Source organism: Pyxicephalus adspersus, chromosome 5 (assembly GCF_032062135.1).
Source record: "Pyxicephalus adspersus chromosome 5, UCB_Pads_2.0, whole genome shotgun sequence".
Lineage (NCBI taxonomy): Eukaryota > Metazoa > Chordata > Amphibia > Anura > Pyxicephalidae > Pyxicephalus > Pyxicephalus adspersus.
In genome coordinates, this window is record NC_092862.1 from 45,160,788 (window position 1) to 45,181,851 (window position 21,064).

At 39.5% G+C, this 21,064-nt stretch overlaps 1 protein-coding gene across 3 annotated transcripts in view; it reads left to right on the forward strand.

The window, feature by feature from the left end:
* Positions 1–1,268: 1,268 nt before the first annotated feature.
* Positions 1,269–21,064, forward strand: part of ROCK1 (Rho associated coiled-coil containing protein kinase 1) — a 68,772-nt gene continuing 48,976 nt past the window's right edge. The window contains exon 1 of one of the 3 annotated variants that reach the window (XM_072411340.1): positions 1,269–1,802. In XM_072411340.1, coding sequence (XP_072267441.1) covers positions 1,710–1,802 — 93 coding nt within the window. In that variant the 5' untranslated portion in view covers positions 1,269–1,709. Of the gene's footprint in view, positions 1,803–16,812; positions 16,858–21,064 lie in introns of those variants that run through there. The other 2 variants (XM_072411338.1, XM_072411339.1) reach the window with 2 other exon arrangements.

Sequence of the window (21,064 nt, forward strand, 5' to 3'; positions counted from 1 at the left end):
ATATGGCACCAACATATTACACAGCGCTGTACAATAAATAGGGGTTGCAAATGACAGACAGATACAGACAGTGACACAGGAGGAGAGGACCCTGGCCCGTAGAGCTTACAATCTAGAAGGTGGGGGAATTAACACACAATAGGATGGGAGATATGTAGTGGTGGGAAGTAGTGATGGTTTCAAAAGACAGAAGAAGACAGGTGAGCAAATTTGAAAAAATCGGTTTTGAGTGCTAAGTTAAATTAGCAGAAAGTAGGAGCAAGCCGAATAGGACGAGGACGACCTTTGCAGAGAGTTGGAGCAGCTCTAGAAAAGTCTTGGAGCCATGCGTGTGATGAGGTTATGAGTGAGGAAGTCATTAGTAGGTCATCAGAGGAGCAGAGAGAAATATTTTACTATCTGGTCAGAAAGGTAAGTGTCCCAAGGCAAAGCACAGGAGCTTGAATTTGATTCTCGGGTGAAATGGAAGCCAATGGAGAGAACTACAAAGAGATGCAGCGGAAGAGGAGTGGTGGGAAGGATGGATGAGTCTGGCTGCAGCATTCATATTAGATTGTAGAGGAGAGAGTCGGGTTAGTGGAATACCAGAGGAGGAGGTTACAGTAATGTGATAATATGATCATTTCATAATCTGAGTTTACTCCTAGACCTGATTCTTCACTTTATGTTGGACAGGAGCTCCTCCGTACTGGTGAAAAACATCACCTAGAAAACAAATGAAGAAATTCATTAAAATCCAATTGTTAAGTGTGGAGACAAAAAATAATTTGGGAAGAAGTATGTAAGGAGTACGCAGGAGTCAGACATCTCAGACCATGCACCGTGTAATGAAAGCTGTATATGACCTGCAGATAACCTCCTTCCAAGTTGCATCAACCTTATTTTACATTCCCATTCACTTATACAAGGAGGAGTGTCATGACCTTGTAGCAGCCACAATGCATCCCCAGAACAGCCAATTCATGAAAACATTTGTCTCTGTCAGAAATACAAGTCAGTTGGTTTTAGTGACAGGGGAAGTCAGGTGAAATCTCCAGTTGTGGTTCCATTTGAAGCAATGTAGAAGGACACTGAGTTGGGTTTGGATATAAATGCCCCTGTTTGTGGTATACACAAATTATTAAACAAGCTGAGGGTCCAGAGCCCCCAATCCTCCTCCTGTCACCTGCCATCGTGTCCCCAGCACCCTGCACAGCACAGGTCCTATTCAGCCCCCTCCTCCCCCTCCTCCCCCTCCTGCGCCTGCGCAGTACATTCTCCTCATACCATCCAGCCGTGTGTTTGAACAGGAAGGCGGACATGTTTGTGGAGGGTTTGTGAGCCAGGAGGAGCCTCAGCCGCACCATCATCCCCGTCCGGTGTGAGTGCGGCCAGCCTGTGTCCTGTGCGGTGTGCTGTGTGGCCCCGGGCGGAGGAAGGAAGCGCTGTGTGTGAGGGGAGACATGACGGTGCGGCCCGGCAGCCAGCACTGAGGCGGGACCTGTCATCCGGGCCGACATTACAGCTACCCCGGGGGCAGGGAGTGGAGGGACGGGCCTGTGTGAGTCTATGTGTCCGGGGGCCCATGGGGAGGATGCCGTGGCCCACCACTACGCTGCGGTGAGGGGAGCTGTGGCCCCGCACACCGGAATCGAGCTGTGAGGAGGAGGCGGAGGGTCTCCGGACAGGTCGCCGCTTCTTTGTAACTTCCCGGGACACCAGCGATCACCATGTCTACCGGGGAGAGCTTCGACTCCCGCTACGCCAAGATCGATGTCCTGTTACGGGACCCCAAGTCTGAGGTGAACACGGACTGCTTGCTGGTGAGTGGTGCGGGGCCCCTGTGGCCCCTCTGTATCCCCTCTGTATCAGGGCCAGGACACTGCATGTGTGGAAGCTGGGGAGTTCTATTCTGTCCTTCCAGATAATGTAGGATAATACGCCCGGACCCACAGGATGTCCCCTAATATTGCTGGGAAGAAAGGATTTTCTTCTACTTCCTGTCTGTATGGTGGGGCTAATGGGCCTGTCACTGCAGGGAGATTACAGGGGAGCAGCGACTGCCCCAAATATCACATAAAGACACTGCACACCATTGCCAAAACCTCGCTGCACCCCCCGGGAACTGTCCGGGAGGAGTGCGGCATAACCCAGGCACCATGGGCATCAAATAGTGGTCAGTATAGAAGAATAGTAAGTGGATATAGAAATATAGTAAGTGGGTATGGAAGTATAGTAAGGGGGTATAGAAGTATAGTAAGGGGGTATAGAAGTATAGTAAGGGGGTATAGAAGTATAGTAAGGGGGTATAGAAGTATAGTTAGGGGGTATAGAAGTATAGTAAGCGGGTATGGAAGTATAGTAAGGGGGTAGAGAAGTATAGTTAGGGGGTATAGAAGTATAGTTTAGGGGGTATAGAAGTATAGTAAGCGGGTATGGAAGTATAGTAAGGGGGTAGAGAAGTATAGTTAGGGGGTATAGAAGTATAGTAAGCGGGTATAGAAGTACTATAAGTAAGTAGAGAAGTATTATAGGTGAGAAAAGAAGTATTATAAGTGAGTATCGAAGTATAGTAAGTGAGTATAGAAGTACTATAATTAGGTAGAGAACTATAGTAGGTGGGTATAGAAGTGTAGTAAGTAAAAAAAGCGTAGTAAGCGAGTATAGAAGTATAGTAAGTAAGTAGAAAAGTGTAGTAAGCGAGTATAGAAGTATAGTAAGTAAGTAGAAAAGTGTAGTAAGCGAGTATAGAAGTATAGTAAGTGGGTATAGAAGTATTATAAGTAAGTATAGTTATACAGCTCCCCTTGGCATATTTTATGAGCTGGCGGATTTTCTGCACAATCTTCTTCTATATGAGTATGGTGAGTGTGACTCATAGAAATGTTTAGTATATTATATGGCACAGGCCGTGTTTTCAGGACCCCTCGGTAACATAACTTTATTACTTTACTACTTTGGAAGGAAGGACGTGTCCCGCCATCACTGCAGGGTTCCTGCCATTGGCCTCCGTTTCTGTGTCTTGTGATGTGACATGGGCAGCAAGGGACCGGAGATCAATGCTTCTGAAGATTGTGTTTCTGCCGATTGTTTATGTTCATTCTTTACAGATACCAAGTTGTGTTGGCGTTTTGGGACAGTCAGTTAAGGGTCTATTTATGATTTTATGGAGTATTGTATTGCAGACAGGCCATTTTTTATGAATCTGTTGCTTTCAGTGGCCTAATCATGGCTGTTTGTTGTGGTGCACTATCTTATAAGTTTACTGACATGGAATGAATGACGCTGCGTGTGTTTTACCTAGTCTACTGCAGTGTTTCCCAACCAGGGTTCCCCCCAGGCTTTCTTGGAGCACCTCTCAGGTCAGTTTGTGACATCAATGACCTTTTTGGTTATCTGTAAAGATAACATTCTTCCCACTGAGAAGAATGCCTCTTACAATGATGATTGTAAGAGGCATTCTTCTCACTGACCATCATACTAATGTACTGTGAGCTGTGGGTAAAATATTTATAGTAGGGGTTCCCTGAGGTCTAAAAGTTATTTCAAGGGTTCCCCCTTGTTAAGAAGGTTGAGAGAGGCTGCTTTAGTATGAATAAGCTCTTGGAGGGTGACAACACGGTTTGTTCTGAATTGAAGTCATGCTGCAGTGTTGTCTCATTGTGAATAGGGTCGTCTTAGATAGTAAAGTGGTTCCAAGTAAATCACAAAGGAAATGTAATTCCAGATATTCTTTTTTTCAGAAACATTTGGATATGTGGGTTTAATCACTGTTCTCCCTATCCTTCTTTAGCTTGGTGCGCCACCGGGCACTATTTAGTGGCCACTCGGCTGTTTTCGGGTAGTTATTGAAAAGTTGGATTACAATACAGGGGCTGCCACCCACCTAGAGCTTCTTCCCACCCAGCTAAAAAACTTTCTATGTAGAATACTAAACCATATGACCAAAACTTGACAGGTAAATGGACAGTCCCAGCACTGTAGCTGTCAGGGTTGCAGGTGACAAAGGCCTCTAGAAAGTGAATTCGTATTTCATCGGATTTATCTGAAAAAATGTATCCTGTAATGTCTGTCTAGTGAGTGACCCTACGGTCTTTGTTATTTTACTGGTCTGCTTTGCATTTCTGCTGCAAGCTGATTTTGTTCCCGGCCTTTTTCCTAGCGGTGCAGGCGGTGTGTTTATGTAGTTTCAGGGGCCACTGGTTAATGGCAGAGCAGTGATAAGCCAGAAGGTGACAGCAGTGACATAGGATGGGAGTCTGACATGTACTTAGTGATAAGTAACCAATAATGGACGCAGCCACTTGACTTGGCACAGGGTTTGTGCTGGGAACAATGCTGCTAGCTTGACATGTTGCTATTTACACATTGGTGGTTTTTTAGTACAATGAGAATTCAGTGGTAACCCTGCAAGTCACTTAGAGATTAAATACTGTCCCCTTGGAGAAAATTAGGGAGGTGTCTCCCTTTACGCCCGAGAAAATAAGTTTATTTCTTATTAGAATTGTCCAGACAAGTTTGGATTTGGCAGAAAGGTTCCTCGGCTATTAACTATAATTGTGACACTTAGGCAGCATGGAAAGTATGTTGTATCTGTGTCCACAATGGATAACAAGCTTTGCCATTGCATTGTTTAGGACGATGATAACTTCTGCTCACAATATGCTGCAGAGGGTTAAATAAGAAAAATACAGAGGCTGCCAGTTCTGACCTTCTATATTACAATAATACTTTTATTTAGGCAAAAAAGAGTGTATAATACTAATGGCAGAGTCAGCCAGGTAAATGGAGTGTTTTCTATAAATGTTAGCATTGACAGCTTCTTTATCTCTGTCAGAGGATTCATTTCTATGTAACATAAAACCCATGGCCATGCAGAAGTAAGTAAGCGGATAGGCATTAGAGTTCTGGATTAGATTTGCAAAATATCTAATATATTGTGACTTTTCTGGTTATTACATGTGTTTGCTGCATTCTTTTTCTGCTTTATTTTTTCCCGATAATCCTGCCAGTGACACACTTCCTGTCCAATGCTCACGCACGGTGATGTATGTAAAAGAGCATTGTTGTCACCCTAGGTTGCTCCTAAACTTGAAATCCAGTCTTTATTCCTCCTATTGAATCCCATTCCACTGGCTCACAATTGCTCTATTTCTTTCATTGTTATTCTGCTATTCACATATGTGGGGATGACTTGAATGCCCTCTGATAACATTGTGCCCGATGCACAGAGCGAGATCAGACATGGGTATCAAGGTTGCAGATCACCCAGCTCCTATGTTTCAGGGATGAGCAGAGGGTAGGTTTGTTTCTCCTCTTTGTTTTCTCCTGTGACAGCGTGCCACCACTTTGTCATGGAGTATGGAAAGGGGCCCGTAATGAAAAACAAGTTTTAAAAGGTTAAATTTTGGTCTAAGAAGGGATAGTAATTTACAATTAGTAAGATGATTGCTTGTGAAGAAAGGCAATCAAAGATTGACGAGTCCTGTTTTTAACACGAGCTCCTTTCCACAACTACATTTTATGGAGGAAGGATTTTGTAGTTCACATAAGACTTCTGGAAAAGCTAATAACAATTTTTGAATCTTTAGCTCTGTACACATGAAGTTACAATGGTACTGGATTTTAAGGATCAACAAATATATTTCAGTACATATTTAAAAAGGTGCTTGGATTGAAAAAAAGGCATAGTAATGCAGCCACCACATGTAAAGATTGTTTAGCTACAATATATTAGCTTTTTCTTCTTGGGTTTGGATCCCTTGTTCATTCTAAGGGACTACTTGTCTAGAAAACAATGTGAACATTTGGTATAAGTACCAGCAGAGTGAAGATAGTGAAAAGGTATATTTCTGTGATGAATGTTCTTTCATTCTTTTTGTAAGAATGAGCATTGTTTATAGAATGATTCACCTCGCGGGCCCCTTGATGTTCCATGTACAGTATGTGTCTGGTGACTCTGTATGACATTAAATGATCTGTACCACAGCCGGTTAGATTTTCTGGTGCTGTGCAGCTCGTTTGATACTGAAACAGGAAGAGAGAGCTGTGTCAGGCACTCTTACCTCATAAATACTTCAAACTTCTCCCACTGAAGGAGAAGGGTGATGGAAATTAGCTGAGTTTTTCAAAATGTAAGTTTGTATCTGTGCACTAGTTATTCAGTAAATGTTTTCTGTGTTGCTTCATCTTTGGCCTTTTGCATGCTGCGTTGGTTTACGTATTTGTTACGGGTTATTGACTTGTGACCTACACAGACCAGAGGTAGACATGTCTGGCCCCAGTTTAACTATAGTGTACATAGGTTTTTTTTTTGGTTAACACATTACCACTTAATACGATTGTATTATGTTTTATCTTTTTTTTAAATGTACACATGCAGCTTGGTCGGGCAGAGCTGGTGTAAACTGCGTTTATTGTATATATAACTGGCTGATTACCCAGCGTTGCCTGGGTATTTATTTATTGCAATCTTATATTATTCAGGAATCAAATAAAGCTATAGTGATTTTCTTGTCTACAGTGTTGTTTAATTTTTTTGCCTTTGATTGCACTCGGCCAATACCTTACGTTTTCTGGAATTATTACAGGCCAAAAAAAAGTATGTAAAAATATGAGCAAAAGGCACACTGTCACTGAGCAATACATACATACAAGTATACCTCCGACATATACCACAGCACTGTACAAAGATCAGTGGTGCACTCACATGAGTCTGAGTGATATGTCTAGCAAGTTTGGTTGAATTGTCTCCATGCGTTTCCTAGTAATCACATACATACATCCAAATATAGCTCTGACATATAGCACATCCATCTGTCTTGATGGATCCAGGCGACCATTTGTCTCTGGCAATAATCTGACACGTGCACATAACCTAACTGGTTTACCATTTTGGTACCCAAAGTTTGTCAGCAGTGATTTTATTAACTGGCAATAATTTTTCTAAATATCAGTGGATCTGATTATTTCCATAGTTCTACTGCAAGATTTTTAAGTGTTCCTGCCGCAACTGGCATTTTGGTAAAAGTTTTGATTCTCTCCAATATCTTTACTGCACATGCTTGCCAAATGCCAATGTAGAATTTCAAGGTTTAAGATTGTACCATAGCAACTGAATTTCAAAGTGGAAAATAGCCAGCACAACCAAAGTTGTGATCTCAGTGTTTACTGAAGTTTCAAAAGACACTGAGATTTCAGGGAGTCGGAGAAACTTTTTGTCAGGGTGATAGATAGAACTGTGATGTTCTCTTGTCTTAAAACTTGCTGGCCCAAGACATGCATGCTGATCAGAAATGTGCTTTGACTTTCCTGATTTCCTGAAGTATTAAAGTGTCCAGACAATTAATTTACTTAAAGCTTTTTTAGGAGTAGTCCATGTCAAGTGTGCTGTCATGAAAAATGGAAATCATATTTTACAGAGCACCACAAAATATAATATTTGAGTCTTATTGAGATGAACACCAGGCTAAACTTTTATAAGGAGCAGGTAGTGGGACAACCGGTAGTAAGGACTGATTGGGACCTACATCTCTACTTTCCGCACCAATATCACATTGATGCTGCAATTATAGTGTTGTATCTCGGTTTTCAAACATATTTGCTGCACACAGAGGATCTGCATAATTTGTGTCTATTCATAATTATTTAAACAAAAGTCTTAGTGCTTAACGCACCATTTTAAAGCTTTACTTAGTGCACGTTTTGCTCTGCCATGAGCAATAGTTTTGTGTACAATCTGTTACAATTTTGGTTTTGTACATCCACCTCCTCCCTCAAAGGATGTATCTTGTAATGACAATATGCCATTGCTTTGTAAATGGCTAAGTAGAGGGAGGGGGTGAAGGCACAACGCTGGAACTTATGTCTGTCATAAGACACCAATTCAATGCGGCGGGATGCTGGATGTGCAGCTTTTGTTTAGCTCTGATGACAACTCAAAAGCTTGGATTTCCCTCACTTTGTGTATTAGTGAAAATAGCCAAAAGAGAAAATATGAAGGGATGAATCTCTACAGTGGAGATGCTGCAGCAAAAACTGGACAAAGGATCTAATTCTTCCCATACGTAAGACAAAACTGAGAACAAAATCATCATTTATATATTCCAATTTCTGCATGTCATTACATGTGCAGTTTCTATGTCCCATTTAACATACATTTGCAGTTTTTGCACCAACTTATGTTATTTTACATTAGTGTTCATTTCTAATATTCTTCTAAAACACATCTGGTGTGGTTTTGGGGTCACTGTCCTGGAACAAGGTTGCAGCTTGTACAGTTGGTGCTCCTTTCACCCGTGGTACTGATCGTGACTCATAATGTATTGGAGAACCATTGGGTTAGCTAAAAGACCAAGCAACCAGAATGTCAGGAGGGAAGGTCTGCAGTATCTGCTTTTAGTACTTAATATAATGTAATTTACCCTCAAACGCCAGGGAGTGTGGAAAATACAGTGTGCTGCAGTGCATAGTTAGTTCTGATCTTGTAGTCTTTGATTGCACCATTTGGAAGCTTCCTAAATAAAAAATTCCATTTGTAGGTTACATGGACTGCACTATATAGGATCAGGCCTGGGTCTGATTCTATGTATATTCTGATTTGCCGAATATTTTTTTAAGGGGAAGTGAAGTTTTTTTTTTACCCTTAGCTAACAGGCTTCTACAAATACCCCACATGAAATGCTGACCCACTTCCCACTGGCAAACAGAAAACTGGGCATGAATGCAATTTTTAGAGATCTGGGGGGTGGTCAAGATGTGCCTCCTATTCATCTTCATAGACCCCTTTGTCTTGCCTGCTCTCTTCAGCACTGGTACCCATCCAACAATAAGTTATAATTGTTGTCACCATGCAAGGCAGTGGGAAGCAAGCTTGTGCTATATTTTAGATGTGATGGTAACCCTGATTCTCTTCATGAATACATTGGAAAAATTAATCTATGCACAAAGTGACAGGAAATATGTAATTTGCAGGAATGATAGCTAAAACGGGAAATTTAAAATAGATTTTAAGAGAATTTAAACCAACATGCCAGTGTAATAAACAGGCACAATATTGTAGCTTTTCTGAAGTGACAATGAAGTTTTATTTTGTCTACAATGACCACAATTTGTTACATACACATTTTATGTAATATATATCATAACCTTATGTTTTTATCATTCTTTTTATATACAACCCAAACTTGAATTTGCTCTGATGTTTCTGCCTATAATGTATTGAAAAAACTTTGAAAGCTAATCTTTAGGAATTCCTCATGGAGATCTGAAGTTATATTGTCGCAAGTGGGCCTTACTGAGTCTTCACACAAATGAAATACCTTCCCTTGGTTGTGTTATGCTAATATGAAATCCCACATGAAGCCCTGCCTTGAAGTGTTGGTTTTCATAATGCTTTGTTTATTGTTTTTAAGGTACATTAATATGCAGAATAAAATATCTTGAAGAAACACAACAATGAAGTATCTGTCTTAGTTGAAATAGGAAGTAGATTAGTATGAAAGGGAAAATGTTAAAGTTTGATTTACACCACCCGCACTAATCTGAAAAACTTGTTTTTATGCATGGACACTATCACTTCAAATGAGACATTGTGGAAGAGTCACATTCCCATGGTTATTATTATAGAAACAAACGAGTGCTTAAAATTCACCATATGGGGTGTGTAAGAGATTGCTAAGTAACTGCAGAAATATTTTGGAAGTCTTAAAAACGACTTGTTAAAGTTCAGTTAGAACATGATTCGGTCACCTCCTAATTTTGTCTCTGCTGAGAATAATAGTCATTTATGTTTGAGCTGTATTATGCTCTAGGATAGGATGGGCCTGTTGCATTTTTCTAGTCTTGACACACAATGGTTAAACCACATGCTGGGTCAGCAAGGAAAGCTAGGGAACATTTCTAAGGGAAGACAACTGAATAAATAGGCAGCTCTGTTTTGATTTATGATTTATTCCCTGTATGTTCATTTCAGGAAATAAAAATACTTAAGTTGGGTAGATCCATGTGAAAATCTGGTTTTATAAAGTATGTCTCTGTTAAATTCCAGTTCAGCAGCAAATCACTTATCTTGGAAGTAACCTCATATAAATCCTTTTCTACCCAGCCCATTCTGTAACATAGAGGGTACATGTCTTAATTTTGCTAATGTTCAAATTAATACGTTAGGATTTTATCCAGAAATCTGTGTAAATGTGTGGGAAACACGTCTGTTATACCTAAAGCTCTGCTGGCCTCTTATCACACAGTGCAACATTTTCTCTGGTATGTCCCGGGTAGTCTGGTAAGTCACCAGAGCCCCATTGCAGCAAAGTCTCATGTCTCTGGTAGGTTCTAAATTTTAAGTGCTGTTTAAGGCACTGTAAGTAGTGCAATAGATAATATATGATTCCCCACAGGATCCATAATGTAAACCGCCTGTATTACTCCTACTATCCCTGCTGTCTAGGAATGTAGGTGGTGGCGTTATTCCAGCTTTACCTAGTGCAGTTTATCCTGCATGGACACCTGGGAACCCATGCATTCAGTAACACCATGGTTATACAGAAACCAATTGGATTTGACAGATTTAAAATATTCCAGTACCAAGTAAAAGGCGAAAGTGTCAAGTAATATAAAAGTGAAGACATGCTTTTTTTGCACATATGCAGAGTTGTGTAAAAAGAGGCAGATTATGTTGTCATTAAATCAAGTTACCAATGTAGCTGGGTCATGTTAACAAGCCTGAAAAAACTGGGTTATAATTAAATTTAAAGTTTATTCTCCTTTTTTTTTTTTTTTTTTGCATTTTTTTCTCTCCTTTTTTCCGTCATCTAGGCAGCTAGTTACATTTTAAAATAAACAATTCCTTTATGATTGCATATGTTTTTTTGTGTTTCTTATAATGCTAACAGATTGTGGCTGTTAGTATTGTATATATATTGTATTGTATATACTATATATAGCTTCAGAAAAAAACACCTCTTCCACCTCTTTAAATCCACCAACCATAATGCAAGTGTTGGACTGGCTCTTGAGATTTGCATGCACTTGTGATACTGTGCCTCCACAAATAAATATAATTCAATCAATAAAAAGGTTGGACCAGGGTCAATATGGCCAGGGAAGAAATGGCTGAGCATCCCATAGCTAGGAAATAAGGCAGGCTACATGCAGCTTGCTTCAGCTTCTAAGGCACTTTGTAATTAACATTGTGTTGTGTAATCAGAATGAATGATTTCAGGGCGAGGAGTAGGCTGTAGCTGAGTTTTAATTCAGCTCCAGTGTCCATTCAGCCTTATACTAGGTAGATGCCGCAGTTTTCCCTCAGTGATGTTTTTGATCACAATATATTTAAATCTGCCCCAGCATATTCGGTGTACTGGCCAATTCTTGGATATCCTAACTGATTTATGATCCTTTTCTTCATTATTTATACTTTAAATACCAATTATTCCTTCTGACAGCACAACTCTTATGTATGTGTCTCTGTATATCTTGGGCATGGCCTTGAATCTGCAGTATTTGTTGTAGTCTTATAATTATTGCTGTAGACTCATAATTATTATGCTAATGTTGCTTAAGGCAATCAATCAATACAATTATGCTAATTGAATTGATTGATCTGTTAGGAAATGATTTTCAGCTTTGCGTTTAATCTAGAAATTTTTTTAACTTGGGTAGGAAGAAATTATAGGTGGGTGGCAGCCCCTGTATTTGTGACCAAACTCTTCAGTAACCACCCAAAAACAGCTGGGGTGGTGCACCCAGCTAAAAGGGGCCGGGGAGTAGACTGGAGTTTGTATAGGGTATAATAAAAACAAAATGGACATATTCCAGGATTTTTTTTCCTGATATTGTGTCCTGATACAACAAAATAGTTTGTTTGTTAGAATTTTTTTCCTTTTACCAGATGCTTACTTTTCCCTCCCAGGCAATAGGACCTCTTTTCCTAGAGACTGTAAAGGCTTCTTCTTATGGACAGTAGGGTTATGTGGTGCCATTGCCACTTCACAGGCTCCCAAAATCGGCTGCTTAGCATTCCAAGTCATTTGTGTATTTGCCCAGCGATATGGATGACTTTCAAAGGAAATTGAAGGGTATAGCAAATAAAGATACATGGCTTTTGTCATACTTTTTCTTCACAAACTCCTCTAAAATGGAAGTTTTCGACAGGAGAACCCAACTTGGGAAGCTGCATGGAGAGTCTCAAAAACCTAATAAACCCAAATAAAAAGTCTCTTCAAAGATCCTAGGCCTTCTTGTTTTATGGTGCTGGGATGCCATAACACCTATGCAAGAGTTCATTAATTCCTGGTGGAGTTGGTGAGTTTTCCAGGCAACCAATCCTGAGCGGCACATGCGCAACTTGGCAAAATATGACAGCTGAGCAGCGATCAGGCCGGTTAGAAGAGTTATTGGAGAATCGCCTTTCCCTTTCTGTAATAACCTCCTGCCTGATTGTAGATTTTTCAAAGTGGAACTTTAGTTCCATTTTATTAGTTGCCGAGAGTATAACTGCACCTTATGTTCACCAAATGCTTTTGAAAACAGTTATTACTGTGGAATTATTATTATGGTTCATTATGCTGATGAAAGGGTGGATACAAGACCAGTCACCCAGCACAAGAGAGAGCAACGGTGACTGGTCTTGATTACAGGAAGCTCCTGCACAAAGGTGATTTTTCACACAGAATCACTAATCTCACTAAGGTTCATATTGGGGTACACATCTCATGTATGAAGATAGTTTTTTCTTATCCCAGAGATAAGTAAGCACTTGGCGGAAGGGGGGGGGGTTATATTGTAGGTTAGGGGTGAGTTTATGAGTTTGTATTGAACACTGAAGTTTTCCTGTAAAGAAATTCTTTTTTAGTGCATTTGCTGACAGTGTCTTATACCCATAATATACACCATTTCTGAGACATTGGGTTGGGAACTTTCATAGTTTATAAAGTTGGAGAAGGCAGATTTTGAGCTTTATAAGCTGCTTGTTGCCATCACAACAAAGTGTCTCCTGCATGCTATGCTGAAAATAGCCTCTCTTCATTCCACTCCAGAACTGTGTGGCTATCATCCCATATTGTGCTTTTTCCCTTCTATTTAACACTTTCTTGTTACTTTCAGTTGAGCTTCATAAGACCTAGTTACTCTGAAATAATATAACGGCTGTTGCTGACTTTTTTTTTTCTTTTTAATAGTCATTGTATTTTACATGTAGATGAGGAATTGTCAGGTTTACTCATCTAGACAATTTCAGAATGAGGAAGCTTATCAATTCTGTGATACAGTCAGTTGTCTTCCAGACACTTCATTTGCAAGGCCCTGTGTGATATTATGAAACCTGCAGGAGGAAAGTATATGTTACCCTTATCAGCTAGTGGTCAGCTCATAATTTTCTATTGCAGACTGGACAATAGAAGGCTTTAAATGGTTGCCATAGGAAATGTCTGTACCTTCCTTTATCTCCAGTGGAGGCCCTGCAGATGCTGGTTGCTGCTGTCTGATAGTAGAGGTTGGCATCCAACAAATTCATTTTTTTATATACCTAAACACTAATTGAGTGATGTTTTGATTGCAAAATCATCATGCATTGTAAACAGTTAACAAGATTTTGTTCTCATTTCCATGCTTCTGGCCTCTGCACTCGCTTTACCGTGAGCTGCACATTGGATTAACGGAGTTATAGTCACGACAGAGGACCAGTCCTGCACAATGTGTGTTGCCACTTGAAGTTTTCACAAGAGGCAAGTATGACAGGGTGACAAAGCAGGAGTGCAGCTGGGAGGTGGTAATAACCCAAATCACACCACAGGAAATGCTGGAACAAAAGCCTTTATGATAGGATCACCAAGAAACAAAATCATGCCAACTGTTTACATTTTTTATTGAAAGCTGCACATTTAAAATGATTGAACGTGTCTTTTGGAAATGCCTCAATATATGAGAGTTTGGTGATTGGGTTTATATCTACTTTAAAATCCTCCCCATCTTTTCAGGGTTAAAGAAAAGATTTGTTATGATAGTTTGCCAGTAAGCTAGCCGTCCCTGGAGACGGTTATGGGTTTATTAATAGCATAATGGGAAGTTCATGAGCTAGCTAAGAATTTTATTCTTGTTTTCTGCCACAGAGCTGTAGAAGAGTTTTGTTTTGGTGCAGCCATTCCATCTCTGTGAAATATAACATCATGCAGGTGTGTTAAGGGGAGACTTCTGTGTGACCTGCTGTACATTTTCAAGAAACTTAGGTGGTGGATATGCTGCAACAAGTTTTAGCTCTGATTTTATGGGGATAGTATGTTAACTTTTCTTAGAGTTCACCCTTTGTATGTGATCTCTTCATCTTCCAAGCTGAGATTGGCAGCTATAATAGAAATGTGGTACAAAATAGGTCATGATTGCTAATTGCTGTTAGTAAAGACCATTGTTAAATCTGCTTATGCTTAACTTTTTCTGACCCCCCCCCCCTTTTCTTCCCCATCAATTTGCTAATTAAATAAATTGGAACTAAACCCATCAGTATATTTACCTAAGGGAGGTAAGAATAGTTATTGCAGAAGTGACATTGCCTCTGTCTTTCTGCAGTAAACCCATAAACAATAAATTGGCTTGATCACCAATTTGCAAAGTGGAATTTTAGTTCCACTTTAAATAAAACATATTTTTTCTTTTCCATACATAGCATATTTTAGAAGTCAGAGACATAAAGTCTGTGGGGAAAAGGGCAGGATTCCTACAGTCAGGAAATTAGGTGAAGGCTGTTTGGATTGCTGCAGCTTCTAATGTACACAGTGAGACGCTCACAATGTGTAGTGAAATCAGAGTACCGTATATATTCGAGTATAGGCTGAGGGTGAGAAATGCTGCAGCTACTGGCAAGTTTTTCTTCTACAAGTAAGGTTCACTTCTTTATTTTTTAGGTTATTTGGCTCCCACCCCAAAAATTGACCTTAGACTACATTATAGACATATGATTATGGTAGGGACATTATTATTATTATTAATAAACAGGCTTTATAGAGCGCCAACATATTTTGGAGCGCTGTACATTAAATAGGGACATTAGATTGTGAGCCCCCTTTAAAGGACAGTTAGTGACATGATTATTGACTTTGTACAACACTGCGTAATATGATGGCGCTATATACATGCTGTGTAGTAATAATAGTTTATCAGATGGATGATTAAAATATGATTAGTAACTAATAATTAATAAATGATTAGTTACTAATCATATATTAATCATCTGATAAATTATGCATCATTAGTTGATACAACTTAACTTTTCATGAAAATGTATTTTGCAGTATAATGTAATAGTATGAGTATATTAAAGTTTGAAACACAAAATCATAAAATCACAAAATAAATATTCTACTCATGCTATATTATTATACTGTAAAAGAAATGTTCATGAAAAACAATGTACTGTTTTTACACAAATAAATCCACTGTATTGCATTCAATACAGGTATTTTGTATTGAATGCAATACAAATAGATTTGAAATTCCCGCTGTGCCCCGAACAGAACGTTCGCATGCACCGACGTCACTGGGAACTACTGGTGATTCATCGGGTGCAGAGAACGCCGGCCGGAAGAAGGAAGAAGACGCGAAGGACGATGGAGGATGCAGGCAGATCAGGTAAGTGGAGGTTTGTGGTGGCTGAGGTGGGAATCGGCTGACAGAGGGAGCTTCTCTGGAGGGACCCTCCAGGATGTACCTGACTGGAGTATAAGCCAAGGGTGACTTTTTCAGCACATTTTGGGTGCTGAAAAAGTTGGCTTATACTCGGGTATATACACTAAGTAATTTCAGTACAGGAGAGGAAACTGTACAGCTAAGTCTAGAGAAAAGGTTGCATAGTGAAATGTATCAAGGATTTTGGCATGATGGCAATGAGGTTAGGCTAGGGCTTAGGAGTCAGAAATAAAGGTATTGTGTTTGGTGACTATGATTTCTGTGTCAAAGTTTGACACTGAATTGTCCATGCCATTTTTCATAGGCTGAAAACAAACATGCTCGGCTTTAAAGGAGGCTTGTAAAGCATGCATGCAGAATGTGAATGTGGCTGGCTTCAGTGAATGTAATTTGCATAACATAACCACCATCCTTCCTGACGTCTGTCTGTTTTCTTACAGTGAATGATGAGAAAACATGCATCTGTACTGAAGTGTTCTGTACATCAGGTGTTGTGAGTTCTGTACGCATCATCCCAGGCTGTCGTTAAAATCGCTGAAATTTCTTTTAAGCTGTTCAGTGCTCAACCCAGAAATTTTTTTTAAGACGGGTGGGAAGAAATTGTAGGTGGGTGGCAGCCCCTGTTGTGACCAAACTTTTTAGTAACCACCCAAAAACCACCCTGAAAAGTGCCGGGTGGTGCACCCAGCTAAAAGGGCCTGGGGAGAACCCTGCTGTTTAATTGAGGAAAAAAAAATGTTCAACCAAATCCTTTGAGTTTTAAAGATTACATAGATTTCAAATTTTACCTGTGATGGGATCCTGACGATTTACTAATCAGCTTACTGAATTGGCCAGACGACCAATTCACGGTTGATAGCTCTTGCTTTGGTGAAGAAACATCTTTGGTGACGTTGGAGCGGAATATGTAGAAACCTGATATTTGCTAACAAAAGTAGATGTCACAGGATGTGGGTACAACATCTGCTACAGTGAGTTTGACGAGATAAAAGCACATACAGCTTTACAGATCATAGCACGAGTTCAGTGATTCCCAGTCAGTGTGTCAGAACACTTTTGTGGCTGGATGATATTGAAGTATGCTAGTGAGAACAGGAAAAAATTTTTAAAAGTCCACTGACCTTGCCAAACTTTTCTGTTTTCCTGCAGCTGTACTGACCTCAGCATCGTATGTTGTGCATTGCAAATGTATGCAGTCAGGTAATCATGGCACAAGTAGTCTGTAATTGCACTTTGTTTTATGTGTTTTTTTTGTCTGTGTATGTTCTTTAAGGTAAATATAAATACATTAAATAATTTTAGTTTATTTATAGCTTTTGAAAAATTTGGTGGTATTCCCAAAACTTTGATTTGATTCCACTCTCTTCGTTGGCTGTAAGGAATGAGCGCTGATCTTTGATTTAGAACAAATGTATGATACAAGGGTGCAAGATCAAGAGCCAAATGTAAAACCGAAGTTTATATACGCTTTTAAAATATGGCGTTTTCAAAATACCTGCTTCATATTCTATTGACCCCGTAGGAATGATAAGCCAACATGTGCTAGGGGTAATGTGCATTAGGTTTCTTGCAGCCTGTGTTCACCCCAAAGATGAATGCATATTTATGTGTACATGACCTAAAGGTAACACTGGAGAATACACTAAGGGCTTGTTCACATGGATGCTTGTGAAGTAGTGTGGTAATCGCATGTAAACACAGCCACCATCAACTTTGTGGCTTTTTGTCCTATCTGTTGACAGGCAGAGGTGTTTGTTCAGGCAGAGGGTTGAGTAGTTATGTGATTGCCAAGTACTGCAAGTAGAGCCTGGGAACACACGATCTACCAAGGACACCTGCAGCATTTACTGTGAACACCTGTCGCCACCTTACACTGCTTATCATGGACATGCTGTAAGGTTTAGTAATTAGCTGCATATTGTTACCGTGTATCAGCAGCTGGAACATGGCGCAAATGCCTTCTAACCATGCTTGTGAATGAGCCCCTACTCTGTATTGAGCTGCAATAAGTCAGGTGATATCGTAGTGTGGTTGGAGCCTCCATTGTTTCCTTGTTATCTTTGCAGCCATCCTCCATTGTTGTTAGAAAAAAAAATACAGACGAAAAAAAATGTATGCAGCCAAAATTAGTGAGTAGCCATACATCATTATACAGATGGAACAAATGCAGAAGTGTGAATCACACAATGTTGCATATGTATTCTATTAATTGTTATAAAATGTTCCTTGTGTGGAAATTGAACTCTTTTTGTAGCCATTTAAAGCCAGAATGGTCTTTGTTCTTCTCTGAATGCTAGAACAGATCATATCATATCCGGATCATGCTCAGGTCTGTAAACAGATCCTATAAGTTGTTAGGAAATCCACATTTTTTTTTTTTTATGTATACACATTTTTATGTATACACATCCCAGTGCAGTGGTTCTCGTGCGATAATTGGCTTAGGGCATATAGTGGATGAGAATCTTTCGTGTAGACTCATCGTCCGAACGACCGTCCTGGCAGATCCACGAACAATGAACGATGATTGGTCGTATTGCAAGTGAAGGGGAGAGAGCAGAACGGTATGTGCAGCAATCGTTATTGTGAAAGATCCTTTCCAACAACAATTATTGCACGTGAGAATACACGACCAGATGGCTCATTATTGCAGAAAGTACCAGGCGATATCCCTCAGGCAATAATCTCTCCTACTTGCCTGACTGCTCCGGGTTTCTGGCAAAAAAGCTGAGCTGTGCTTGTGCAGTGGTAACTTTGGTTGCCAGAATACCCAGCAATCCTGGCTTCTACTTGTGATGGCAATGAATAAACTCCCATGCACACAAGCAGGAGTTAAGTTGTCCCAGCCTATCAAGATGGCCGACAATCATGAATAAAGAAGAAGATATAGGCACAAGTGAGCAAAGTAGAGTTTAGTTCTACTTTAAATTCCAGTTAAGGTTTAACAATGCAATGGGCCAGAGATTTAATGAAGGAACACAAAAGATATATTCAGGTTTAATCTGAACATGGTACCTTTTTTGTATGTACTCTTATCAGGTACCTCAAATATAAATCACCTATATTTATATCCCCCCCCCCCCTCCCCCCAAAACTGTGCTTGGTACGTTTGCTGTTATCTGTTGAATATCTGTAAGGACTGCTAGTATAATCCTAATTACAGTTTCTCAAACTTCACAGAAAAAAGTGCCAGAGTCTTGGAGAAATTGTTTCATAAAGTATGAGTTGGTCACGGCAAGTCTGTTCAGGGTGAAATCTGACAGTTCTAGGAAATGTGCATTTTAGTATAATTTGGGTGCTGCAAGTAAGCAATTATCATTTGATTTTTCTTTTTGAAGTAAGCGTGTCTTAGAAGGGGTTTGCCTTTCTAACTATTGAAAAGTAATTGCAATGCTGCAGTCTGATAATGATGATGATGCTTCTGTTTGAACAATGAAAACTGCAGTTTTACTTTTGTGATTGTTTATGTACTTGAAAGCAATTTCCTTTAAAAGCAGTGCTAAGTGGGGCTTGTTTATGTACTACAATTTTTGTTATTTGTGCTTTTTCATAATCATTCTACTAATGCAATTAAGGGTTCATTTATGGTTACTAAACTGACACGTGGTCAGTCTCTCTCCCAAAAGTTGAATGGAGTGTGAAATCATGGAATCCTACACAAATCTGTGCAAAGGTCTCTGTCACAAATGCTGATCACTGAGACTTAATTCTACTCATGTGATCAAGCTGTTTTTCTAGTTTTTTTTGTATTCTTTTTTTTTTTAAATCTGATTTTATTTAAATGCCTGGTTATCATGCCATAAAAACATTCCCCCAATCATAGCCCTGTTTCCATCACTCATTACATGGGCTTTCTTTGGACACTATAAGTGTCTCTCTCCACATACGTTATCCAGGTCACTGTTGGTACCATCAGGAAATGTTCCCATTGTTGAAGTCCTCTCCTAGATTGTAAGCTCTTTATCACTTATGTTCATACTATAAGGGGGAAGAAAGGGATGATCTGGGCCAGCATAGAGTACATAGACGCTGCAAGGATAGAAGAAGACATTATATTCAATGATAGAGGGGATTGTTCTAGGGAATGGAATCTACCTGGGATAGTCAAAAGTTTTAAAGAAAGTAAAAAACCGTGTCTCTACAAAGCTAAAATGTGGGCTAAAAAAAAGACCCAGTTAAATGAAGCTTTGTAATAAATACACCATTAGTAAAACCTAACACACTATACTTCTGTATTTTGAGTTTGTTAAATAAATGAGTGTGTAATATATCATGAGTTGTTCATTTGAAGTTGTATTTACCTAATTTATATTCCTTCTAAAGATCAGATCTTGCTTTAATGTGCTAATACACAAAGCTTTGAAGAAGGATGTACTTTCTTTTTCTCATGGCTGGTTGTGTATATTGAATTTAAACAAAGCTTTACTTTTTAGACTGTCAGGCAGTATTTTCCACATTGGAATGTCAAGAATTGCCTATATTACTTGGGAAGCTTTCCCAGTATTTAGTGTTATAAATGAGTCAACCAGTTTGACGGGGTCGTGGAATTGGAATGCTACTAATGTTGCAAAGTTTTTAAACCATAAAATATGTGGATGTTATTGAAGCCAAGTAATGTAAGTAAAGGACACATAGACTCCAGTATCATAAACCAATACAATATACTTGGTAAAAGGCTTCAGAGCCGTCTGCCTTTCTCATTGATCACTAGGATTTCTGTCCTGTGATATTATCTGGAAGTTCCTGTCAGCAATTGAAAAAAACTGTATAGCACTCTTTGATAGAGCAGTTAAGCTTTAGTGGAAAATTCTCCAGTGTTTAGTTTACATAGTAATATCCTTTTAGACCTGGAAGTAACCTCCTTCCACGTATCAAAAAGAATGTTGACACACCTATGTGCCTTTACTGTAATCAAGAGCTGTGTAAAGCCTGCAATCTATGACTGTGTCCTGTCCTGTTTTCACCCATGGCCAGCCCCTTTTTATAAATGTATATGATTTTATATGTATATTTGTAACTATAGGCTGCTTTGATTCGCTCCTTTTTGTTTTTTAAATATACTTTTGGATTATATTGAATAAATGAAAAGAAGCTGCTGTCTTTATTAGAAATATGGAGCAGTCTTGTGTCCTCTCTGCACTTCCTATGTAATGTTAAAGAGCCCTCCTAGCACTCCATATCTTGGACTACAGATTAATTGGCCTTTTGTTGTGGAAGTCTGAAGGGTAAAGGTGCGTACACACTTCCAATTTTTATCGTTCAAGACGAACGAATGACGAACGATCGATTGGGCAAAAATCGTTCGTAAAAAAAGTAACCAACGAGGAAAGTCGTTGGAAACGAACGACCGGACCGGCGGATCGGATTGGACGACGATCGTTGAACATCGTTCGTGTGTACGATCGTT